The sequence below is a fragment of the Stegastes partitus genome, unplaced genomic scaffold (genome assembly GCF_000690725.1).
Source record: "Stegastes partitus isolate 25-593 unplaced genomic scaffold, Stegastes_partitus-1.0.2 Scaffold868, whole genome shotgun sequence".
In the NCBI taxonomy this organism is placed as follows: Eukaryota; Metazoa; Chordata; class Actinopteri; family Pomacentridae; genus Stegastes; species Stegastes partitus.
This window is the reverse complement of record NW_007578599.1, coordinates 251,747-263,658: the sequence shown is the minus strand read 5'-3', so window position 1 is coordinate 263,658 and position 11,912 is coordinate 251,747. Positions and strand designations below refer to the sequence as shown.

The 11,912-nt window shown below is 38.8% G+C and overlaps 1 protein-coding gene across 2 annotated transcripts in view; it reads right to left on the bottom strand.

Moving 5' to 3' along the window:
- Positions 1–222: 222 nt before the first annotated feature.
- The window catches only part of basp1 (brain abundant, membrane attached signal protein 1), a 63,850-nt gene continuing 52,160 nt past the window's right edge, over positions 223–11,912 (bottom strand). Inside the window, exons 1-2 of one of the 2 annotated variants that reach the window (XM_008293277.1) lie at positions 7,285–7,370; positions 223–3,393 (exon numbers count right to left, since the gene is read on the bottom strand). In XM_008293277.1, the coding sequence (XP_008291499.1) occupies positions 2,718–3,377 (660 nt within the window). In that variant the 5' untranslated portion in view covers positions 3,378–3,393; positions 7,285–7,370 and the 3' untranslated portion in view covers positions 223–2,717. Of the gene's footprint in view, positions 3,394–7,284; positions 7,371–11,912 lie in introns of those variants that run through there. The other variant, XM_008293276.1, reaches the window with a different exon arrangement.

Here is an 11,912-nt window from a genome sequence, read left to right as displayed (position 1 = left end):
AATATATTTTATGTACCTACATGATGGTCTAAATGTTGTTTTAAAGTTTCTTTCCACAATGCTAAGGTGTAATTCTGGTAAATAAATGAAAAATAGTGAGTCTAACAAAATAAAAAATGCCTTAAAACAGCCACAGTGTGTCATTTGTACCTGATACAAACCCTGATGCGTTTCAGGCAGCGGCGGTGTTGTGGATAAAATAAGTTGACTTGCACAAGATCCTCAAGTTTAAGTCAATTTCTTACATTTTTATTACTGTTGCACCATTTATACAAGTACATATAATTTTGAATGCATCAATTTTCCATATCATCTTTTTGTTTGTCTGAAATGAAACGTGTGGTGTGGAAGTAGCGGCGGCGAGACATGGGATGAAAATATCGACTGTAGTTGCCATGGATGCAGACTGAGAAATCATTATTATTTTTTATTTTTACTTTTTTTTTTTTGTTTCCACTTGACCAAAAAGACAGGACTACAGGTTCACCCAACCACGGACATGCAAGTTACTGAGTCAAGAGAGGAAGAAAAAACCAAAACCAGGCGACACACGACGCTCCTCGACTGTTTGTTTCTGCTACGGTTTGACAAGTGCTGGGAGGAAAACGCTGTGTGTCCCATGGACGGAACTGAAAATCTGGCAGATGGATGGCTGAGATGACCGAATATATACATGCATATACCTGCAGACATGCGCAGGTGGAAGGAAGACGGTTCATTCGAATGATCACTGTGCAGCTTTAGGTTGCTGGTATCATGGAACACATTTGAGTTTATTTGACAAATTAGTTTGCAAATTCAGATTTTCTAGTCACGATGAGGTACGATTTTAATGTCTAGTCCTTCTAACTTCCTACATTTTCCTTCCTTCTTTCTTTCAATGTCTTTTCCAGCTCACATAGGTCCTGCTTTAACTCTGGATGTTAAACTTTTTACAGCTTTTCTCTTTAAAAACATTTAAGCTATTGCTACTTAATCAAAGATGTATCAGAACTTTTTCCTTCCACTGCTGCGCACACGCACACATATATGCATGATGTATATTTCTGAAAAAAAGGAAAAGGAAAATGCATGAAAATGACCAAATCAGAGGCTCCCTTCCACGTGCAAGGCTTTTCCATCCCGTAACGATTGCGTGGCCTACGGTTGCCATAGAAACCATAGTGCATTGAGCTGGTTGGCTGAAATCCCCCCTAATGCTCTTCAAATGTATGAGGTTGATTTAAAATGCAGTAAAAGCCGACGCAGAGAAAACAGCAAATGATCTCATCTGAGGCCTTTTCACCTGTTTACATTCTACACTGGTGGCGTTTACAGTTCTTCTTCTTCTAGTCACGTTGTAAATACAGATTTTAAATGGATTTCTTGGCTGGAAAGTGTTTCATTTACTTTGTTTAGTCACATTTTTCGACGCTTTTCTGTTTTTGCGGTATGATTCCTCCATGTAACCACAGAAATCCACGACATCAACGCACATTTCCTCTTAGTTTAGCAGATTTTGCTGCCAGTAATTAACCAGAAAGTTGCACTTTTACTTCCAGTCTCTGTTTGCTTTTACTTGTATGATTCAAGTTTCCCTTCCAGCAACCCAAAAATAAAGTCAATCGCGGGATGTTTGAGTGTCAGTTTAGTCTATTTTCTTCACAAAGACACAACTAAGTGTTCGCTATCTGACCAATGTCGCCTTCTTGGTATCAAAACCAACCTCAGAACCTCAAACAACCTCCAAGACGCGACTGTTTGGCCCGTTTCACCAGCGTCAGCAGTAGATATGTCTGCTAAAACAAAAACCTCGTCATCTCTGCTGGAATTTGTCGAGGATCAGAGATTTGCACTGAACTTTCTGAAAACATTGTAAAGATCTTCTCAGCAAGGTTTTGCAGATTTTTATAAGTGTTACAAATGTTAAAAAACCACTTAGTTTACTTACAATATACCTAAGGGTTTCAGTACAAAATGTAGAAGTTTATCTGAAAAATTCCTACAACTGATTAGCACATCTAAGAACGTGTTTTTTTCTGCAAAGCCGGCCGTTGTCAACCTTTAAATGTCTTAGAAAGCCTGAACATTCTCGCTCCTCACGATGGATTTAAGCTCCCCCGTGAACGAGGGCAAAGTGGTCGCGACAAAACCCAACAAAATCGAAAAGCTAAAGGGAGGATGAGTTGAAATAAAACACAACCACGACTCCACGGCACCGAAGAACTGGAGGCCAAAAGCCGAGAACACGATACTCTGAAGAGGAGGATGAGCGGAGGGGAGCTGCAGTGGATGGATTCAGCTGGTAAAGAGATTCTCAGCCTCCCCTCCTTCCATCTGAACCATTTCCCAAACTGTGGACGTCCACAGAGCTGAACGCGTGAAGCTTCTGTGGGCTGAGATGGGAAACGGGTTGAACCTCTGAATGAGTGTGAAGGACGATGGAGGTGGAATGAAGAGGCCGACACAGACTCGTATCAAAGTTCAAATACTACAGCAGAAAAAAATAGAATAAAACATAACAATAATAATAGCAATAATCATCTGCAGCGGTGGGAAACTTCTCCAGGTGTTTGCTTCAGTCCTCCTCATCCAACAAATCAGCATCATTACAATTATTATTATTATTGTTATCATCAGAATATGGGTGGGCTAGTAAATTTCATTTCATTTTTTTAATCTTCATCCTTGTTGAGTTAGGTAATTTTATTTCTTCATTTCCGAAAAGAAGCTGTCCATTAATCTTGAACTGCTACGGTTTGATCCTTGCTTGGTGCCTCTGTGGCGTTTGCCTCCTTGGCGGGAGGTTCGGCGGCTGGTGTTGAACTAGCGGCGGCGGCTGCGGCGGCGGCCTCCTTCGGCGGTGCTGCTGCTGCTGCCTCTGTGGTCTTGGGCTCGGGGGAGGCAGCTGGAGCCGCCTCGGCTTTGGCTGCTGGCGCCGCGGGGGCCTCAGTCTTTTTGGCGTCGGCCTCACCTTTGCTCTCGGCTGCAGGGGCAGGTGCCGCCGCCGCCGCCTTCGCCTCGGGCTCCTTGGCGGCGGGGGCCGACTCTTTGGCCGGGGCGGCGGCTGGTTTCTCCTCGGCCTTGGCGGGCTCCGAGCTCTTGGGCGCCTCCGTTTTCGGCTCAGCGTTGGCGGCAGGTTTCTCCGCCTCCTTCGTGGCCGGAGCTGCGTTCTTCTCCTCGTCTTTGGCCGGCGCAGCGTCGGCCGCCGGCGCATCCTTTGCCGCCGTGTCGTTCGCTACCTCCTTGGCGTCGGTGGCAGCCGGAGCCTCATCCTTGTTGTCTTTCGGTGCTTCGCTCTCCTCAGCAGAGGCTCCCTCTGCTTTGGCGTCCTTGTCTTTGGCCTTGTCATCGTTTACGTTGTAGCCCTTCTTCTTTTTGCTGAGCTTGCCTCCCATTTTGGATCTCTGGCCTCTGAAACAAAGAAAACAGCAAACATTAGTATCATACAAACTGTCTGAGGAAGCAAACGTTGACCAAAGTCTTGAAACTGCTGATAGGATTCAACAAAACAGCACCACAAATGAAGGTGATGTGTCAGTAGGTGTTGACTCCTGTCTGCAGCTTCTCAGTGAACAGATTCTTCTGTTTGAGTGAACAAACACAAAATGTTGTGTCTGTTTCAGTTTCTGAGCTTTCAGACCAGATGCACAGGATGCTCTGTAGACATGCATGTATGATGAAACATCTCTCATGCTACATTTTTAATGCCGACTCTCAACCTGAACCACAGGCTCCCTACTGAGAACGTGATGTTTTCATCTCTCAAATGAGGAAAAGTCACGAGAGTCTGACGGCTACAGAGAAAGAATCAACATAAAGAGACTAGTTTGCTCGTATATTCCATCCTTCTTAACTGCAGAGACTCAGCATATCATATTTCTCACCTCTCATTATAAATGCTCTAAGTTCTTCAGCAGCTGAGATGCAACAGCAAATTAAACTATCGGTTACTGAGACAACATTTGTATCAAACCACCTTTAAGCTCCTCACAAGGCTGTACAACTGAGTTCACACCTTCCACAGATGGCAGCAATACACTGAAATATTTTAGAAACATCAACTTGTTCTTATTCTCAGGAAGTCAAATGTTTTTTGTTCAGTCCAAGACACCAGCGTTAATATCTGAATCCAGTAAAGGAGTTTGACCAGCTGTGTGACTCAAGTCTTGTGTTTACTTGTGGTAAATTTTGGCACCAAAACTGAATAATTTTTCCCTATTTTCATTTCAACGTTCATGCACATGGTAAAATTTGTGATTTCCTGCACTGTAAAAAAGACAAGTGTTGGATACCAAGATTAGACATTATCGCTGTTGTTCACAATCTGAAACAAGCCGACAGAACCAGAACTGAACTCTATCAGAGGAGAATCTAAAGACTGTCAAAGAAGCTATGAATGCTGCAAACTGTTCTATGAAACCATGAACACCAAAGTTGTTTCTACATATCACAGCCTGTAGACACATTCAGGAGAGCTAAACCAGGACTGTACTGGAAAATGGTTTTTCCACGGAGTGACTCATGTCTATTAGATGATCCTGGTATCTTCTGTAGGTAAAATAATCTTTTCATTGTCTAAAACTTGTTCTGACCAACCGCCATCACACATGCTGATATGAGACTTGAAAATTTACCCAGAATGCACTTTTTGAAGTTTTCTCTGGTGAATGATCAGAAAACAGAAACAGATCCAGGGTACCAATGATTGTTTCTATCACTCTGTGTGATAGACATTAAACTGCTGCAGTTTGACTGTTCAAACTATCATACACCAGGATTATATAAACCTGTACAGGCTCCAAACTGACTTTAAAACAAATTATTTAAAACCCCTGACCCTCCCCCCATCAAACAAGTGTCAAGCTGAATTATATAAAGTGCGTTCTTCATTTTGTTATATGCAAAAACCTAAAATTTGCTCCCCCCAAAATATTTAACTCAGATGTGTTTTTCCTCCTAAAATGTCATGTGTCTATCTGCTGTAATGATGAAGTTCTGAGGCTCAGAAATGATGGAAAAAGTCCAATGAAGTGATAAATGTGGACCCTCCTCTATGGACTTCAAGGACCTGGAAATATTCATAGTATGAAGGTAGAACTCTGCTTCATTAAATAAAGTTAGTGTAGATGAAGGATGAGCTGATTGTGAGGAGGTCCAGGTGGGAGGCTCTGATTGATTTTTAATACAATTGGCTCCAGACTCCTGCTGTCTACTTCTGACATTCACAGATTTTACGGGTCTTTAAAACAACCCCGCGCGCTGGAAATGACATTACAATGAACCAAATGAATGTGACACCGAGGGGTCCTGGTGAAGCGTCTCATGTGCCGGGTTAAAACTTCAACGGGGAAATTAAAAGACGAGGATGAAAGGGCAGATTTTTGTCGCTCTGTGCAACATAAATGTGATTTTTGGGAGTGAATCCTCTCAGTGCTGAGCTCAGTCGGTCTCACGAGGGGACACAAGGTCAGAGCGTTGATGTCAAATCTGAATTGTGAACCAAACCATCAAAAACACGTTATCTTTCTGAGCTCTGGAGGGTTCCAGCTTTGCTTAGTTTGCCTTTATTTGTCCAAGTTATAAAACCTGTGTCCCTGTAAACCTGTCTCATAAGAAATGATACTAAAACGCTGCCTCCTGGCTGTAATTAAGTTTCCTGCCAAATTAGCAGTAAAAAGTGCTCCTTTTTTTTGTGTTTTCCATCACTACAGTTTGTTTCCGAGATGTTGGCCTGAGATGAGTTTTGCTGGAGGCGCTAGAAAGATTCAACAGCAGCATCTGTTTTCAGAATCAAAGTCTCAGAACAAATAAAACCCATCGTATCTGCAGAGCGTTAATGCAGAAAAGCTCCACACACCTGCAGATTCCTGGCAAACTCTCAGCTCAGGGTTTTTTTTTTCACGCATTCCACCATCTGTCAGCTTCATGGGGGAGAAGATTCAACACGGCAGCAGATTATCAGGAAATAAGACTCAAGATCAGCGTCGGTTGTGTCACATATAAAGTCTGCATGTTGATGAGCGACTGACCTGCAACAAGTTTTAATTTGGACTCAGGAAACCTCTGAGAAAAATAAAATCAACAAAGACTAAAGCTCCATTTTCCTTCTTTGACATTATTACTGACAAAGAAACATCATTTAACTTCTGCATAAATCTTAGTTTTATGCACAAATATGTCACTTTGCTTTTTTAATCTTAGAAAACGTAATCAATCAACTTGAAAGTGACACTTAATTATGGGACACACGTGGAAAATCTCTTCTACATTAGACTCAGACATCAGTCCACCATGAAAACAAACATGGAAACATCTAAAAGTTTAAATGAATTCACACTAAAATGATCTCCAGTGTTGAAGCTTTTGGTTAAATGGTTTTACTAGATTTTAAAAACAGGTGAATCAAATCAGAAATGACTATATTTAAATATAATCAGTTCTATGTTGGGGTTTTCTACCTAAACATCTCTTCTGTTGCACAAATCACTGACAAAAAAACACATGAATACATTAAACTCATTCAGAAGTCAGTGCACTGGTTACTTATTAGTTAAAGAATTGATTTTTTTTTTTTTTAAATAGTAATTTTTTTCCCCTACTTTCACAATTTGTTGCCTGTATATAAAATTAGTATTTTACATACATTTTTTTGCTGATTTCCTTGCAACTTCTAATAAACGGCTTTAAAATGTGAAATATTCTACATAAATGAATGAACCTGCCTCATTCTGCATAAAGATTTCTGATATTTCCTGCAAACTAAAAACCAAAGAGGAGCACATGAAGGTAAGTCGTAATTTCTTAAATTCTAACTTGTACATTTGGTGAGAAAATGTTTGTTACAAATGCATCAATAACACTTAAAAAGGTTTTAGTTGCTTTCACAGTTTTCTACTTTTTGAGCTTTCTTCTAGTTATTGGTTAAATATGTGAACACAAACGAGGAATCGGACTGTTTTTGCGCTGAAAGCACGGACACTTAATAAAACATACGTGCATTTAGGTTGCAGAAAAACAGAGAACGAGTATTTAACTAGTGTGTGCAACTGTTGATTTGTGTTGTTTCTGAGCAAACAAAAGAAATCCTGATTCTCAAAGAAAACAAAGTTCTTACACTAGGAGACACATGCATGTTCCAACATCAGTCATGTAAACTCAAAAAGCTTTTATATTTCACTAAAACGATGCAACACGTGGTGACTCTGATGCACTAATTTCACCAAAGCTTCCTGCTCATGTTGGACACCTGTTGGCGCCGTGACCTTTTCCTCCCACTGACTCTGGTTCTGCAGCTTTACTCACAGGTTCTGCTGTGAATCCACTCAAAATGCTAATGGCCTCGTCTCCGCTCACTGAATTACTCCAGTATTCATGCACAGCTCCTGCGAGCGTCCGGCGGTCGGTATCTGCCTCAGCTGTATACGGGCCACAGTGGAGGTCTCTGTGCAGCATCACATCACCGCGCTGCCAGAACAATGACTCACAATCATCTGTGCAGACAAAGGCTGGCTGGCTGGCTGGCTGGCTGCTGGGCGGGTGGTTTCAGTGTTTGGAGAGTCGGGCAGGGCCGAGGCAACCTGGAGAAAAGGCCCCGAGTCGCACAAAGGACTTAATTTAACCTGCAAACTGCAGTCAGGGAGGCACAAAGGCGAGTGTGAGCCGCTACTTATAAACTTCCAGCCTCAGTGGAGAGAAGTTTAGCTGGAAAATACACGAAAAAATAAACAATCAGTAGAAAAACTGTGAAAATGTGGAAGCAAGGAAACCAGAAGAACTACTTCAACAAAACAGTGGAACCATGTAACATTGAAAAACTGGAAAAACTGTACAGATAACAGCAAATATCTATAAAATAATGATATTAGCTGATTTAGATACAGTGAAACAGCTTCATTTCTTCTTATTATTTTTTTAAGATAAAAAAATGGGAGATCATTTTCAAAAAATTTTTTTTTTCATATAATCTACATTATCTGTAGTTTTAACCTGTTTTTGTTCGTTCTTTTTGTTTTTACAGTCGACATGTAAATTAATTTAATTAAATTTTCTGAAATGAATTTATCTTAACAAAACAGGGAAAATATGTAAAACTATTTTAGCTTTTCAAAAATTATTTTTAAAATAATATACCATTTTTTTCAGTCTTATTTCCTTTTTTTTTTTTTTTTTATACAAATAAAAAAATAATGGTAAATATTTATGCAATAATGTTGTTGTTTTTCCCAGATTTAAATTCAGTAAAATGTTTTTTTTTTGTTATCATCACACAATATAAAACAATGAATTACTATTTATGAAAATATATATTTTTTGATGTAGATATTATTTACAGTTTTGACATGTTTTTGTTTGTGTTTTTCTTTCCAAAGCAACCTCTAAATAACCTTTAAAACAGAGGAATATTGTTCAAATCCTTCCTCACACAAGCTGAAAGCAATAAAAATGACCAACAACAAGGAGCAAACTGTCCCACTCACATGTTCTCCCCTAGAACAACCTTCTTTCTCTCATCATCTTCAAATTAATTAATCGATTTCTTCACATTTCAGTTGGAGGATTTAGAATCGAGCGTCTCAATCCACTTAGACTCTGTTTGATTGTTCCGGCTGAGAAAAGCTGATCTTCTAAATCCCTGATTTCAATCAAATCTCTTCTTGTTCTCTGACCGCGGATCAGTTCTGCTTCCACATTTCATCAGGGAGAAGAAACCAGAAAAGTTTAGAGCAACAGGTGGAATTTCAGCCTTTTTCAACATTAAATCTGACTGAACGAAACGCAGAGCTGTCCATTAATTAGAGATAATCCTTAAATCCTGCCACTTGTTCCTATAAATGTTGCATCGGATCTCTTTTTATATGAAAGTTTACCAAAGAAAATCTAAACTGTTGCTTTCTTGTAGCTACACTGGTTACAAGCTTTGGATTTTAATAATTGAATAAGTACAGTCGGGGTTTTTTGATTTAGTAAGCTGCAGAAATGTCACAAAACATTATTTATAGTGACTGAAAAGAGCCTCCAGGGTTAAACACACCCAAAGAACAAGACTAAGATAAATGGAAGGAAAAATAAACTCATTTATGATCATTATTCTCCCCGTACATCAGTCACAGTGAGGTTTTATAGTCTTCTGTTTGTCTTTATAAAAGCTGGTTGACTAGAAATAATAATAGAAAAAATGAGTCCAAATGTTGTTGGTCTGCATCTGACAAAATCTGATCTAAAATGTCTGGGAAAAAAACCAAAATGTTTTAAATGTTAATTAATATGTGGGTCGATCTTGATTATGTCTTTGTCTATATACAAATATAAGCATAATTTTAATAAATCTAACCAAACAGGAGGGTTTTTTCTATACTGAATATGTTTGTTTTCAAGAAAAACGACTAGAAAAGTGAGAAATTAAAGAAATGCAATAATGTCAGGATGAAGATACACAAAGATTGAAAGTGATGTTGTAGATTCACTAAAAACTATCTGGATCCTGCAGAATCTAAACCGAACATCTCTGCAGGCGCAAAAAAAAAGGACATTTCTGCTCATAAAGCCTCATTTTTATGTTTTTATTGCTGTTTAGTTGCTAAAACTGACAAATATCCTTTAAGAATATTCCTTTAAGAATCTGCACCGACATGTTTTAAAACCTCGCCGTGTCTGTCTGAGCTCCATTTATTTTTCCTGAGAGAGCACAACATTAACACCACCTGCGCTTTATTTTTCCCTCCTTGTTTTCCAGCGTGTTCAGCAGTTAAATCCTTCAACCTGCTGACTGAACAAAACACATGATTGATCACGGACACGGCGGTGGGGCTGGAAAAACTATTTATACGACGTTATTAATCGCCGATCAGGTTTTCAGAGGTTGAAGATGAACACGATCCTGTCAGCGAGTCATCCGTCTTTTCCTGCAGCACCAGGGTTCAGGTTAATGTTTGATATAATGTGTAAATTAATATATTTTATCTGCGGTTTTACAAGATATTAGATGGAATTTAAGCAAACAGGGAAAATGAAAATGAAAAAAAAAAAAGTTTTTAAAAAATTAATAACAATCTTCAAAATGTATGAGTTTCTTTTGAATAATTGCAAACATCTATAAAATAATGATTCTTTTTTGTGTTTTTCTTGATTTAAATGCAGTTTTTCTGTGATTTTACTGGATATTGTCCGTATTACGCAAAACAGAGAGAATCTGTGAAACCATATTTAAAAAATTATTTACCCACCTAAAAATAATAACAACAGTTAAAATGATTTACCAGTTTTTCAAACGTAAAAATATTTAATTTCCCTTTCAAAGAAGAGCAAACACCTGATGTTGTTTTAAATACAATCTGGCAAACGTCGGCAAATATCTACAAAATTATATTTTTGGTTGATTTATATGCAGTAAAACTGTGTCATTATATTAATAACTATTAATAAAAAAAAACTATTTCTAATGTCAACTTTGTTTACAGCTTTGTTCTTACAGGCAACATGTGATTTTTATTTATTTTTTTCTTCCTGTATATTTTCTTAATACAACAGGACCCGGTCTGTAAAACCACAGTTAAAGAGGATTTACCAGTTTTCCAAATGTTAAAATACGTAATTTTTCTTTCAAATAATGGAAAATACCAAGAAAATGATATTTTTTTGCTTTTCTTGAGCTTTTGTAAAATGCCAGTAAACTGTTTTGTTTGTTTGTTTGTTTGTTTGTTTGTTTTTTAAAAGGACGTGGCTCAAAGCGTAGAGTACAAACAGTATGTTTGTTCTTAGAGGCAACAGGTTAGTTAATTCTTATTTTCTGGGATGTTTCAGTATATTTTCTTAACACAACAGGAACAGGTCTATAAAATCACAGTTAAAGATGATTTCCTAGTTTGACTTTAAAATACATCATTTCTCTTTCAAATAACGGCAAATATCTGGAAGGAACTGCACATAATACGGGGATATTTGCTTTCTGCTGCCTCTCTGCCTGTTCTCCTGCAGGCCGGACCTCAGGCCCTCTGGTCGGGCAGATGGAAACCTCCAGGAGGTCCGGGGGTCTCAGTAAATCCGACCTGGGAGCAGCGGTGGACCTGCCGGCCTGCCAGCTTCTGTGTTCCTGCCATCCGAGATGACACGTTAAAGGTTAAAGCTGTCGCCGGCCGACTTCCCGTCCTGCTCAGAAGCTCCGTTTCCACGTCTGCTGGGAAATCAGCTTGACAGCAGAAAGCAGGAGGAGCTGCACTGACGGCACTTTGGTGTTTGTGCTCCTGCATTTACATCAAATATATTAAAACACAACGGATCCTCACATTTTTATGCATCTTAGACGAGCACGGAACATTTCTCTAATACCTTCTCCATGCTGAATGTATCTTCAACAGCTTGCTCCTCTGTTAACCGTGTTCCAACCACGCTGAATTTATTTTATTGATCTACAACGTTTATGACATTTTACCAGGTTTTGAGTCATTTTTAGTATTTTTTTTTAAGTCATTTTGTTTTAATTTAATCCTTTTTCAACTATTTAAGGCAATTTTTAGGTCTTTCTGGAATAATTGTGGACAGGATTATGCCATTTTAGATGAATTTTAAGTTGTTTTGAATACAAATCTTCCCATTTTCACAACTTCTACAGACTCTATTTTTCTCTCTACTCTGCTAATCAGCTGTAGAAACATGTTTCACCATGTTTGCTCCCCTGTTCACTGTTTTGCATTTATCTTATTGATCCGTTGGGTTTTATGTCCTTCTCTGTCTCTCTTGTCGTCTCTGTGGAAACATTGCCTGCAGTTCTGGTTCTGATAATTGCACAATATTTTTAAAACCTCATCCTGATTGCTTTTTTTTATGCTCTTTTTTCATTTTTTGTGCTTTCAAACCCACCTGTTGGCGTGAAAGCGACTGCAGAAAACCGTTGTGAGAAATTATATTTGCTACCGATTCATTAAAAATGGACG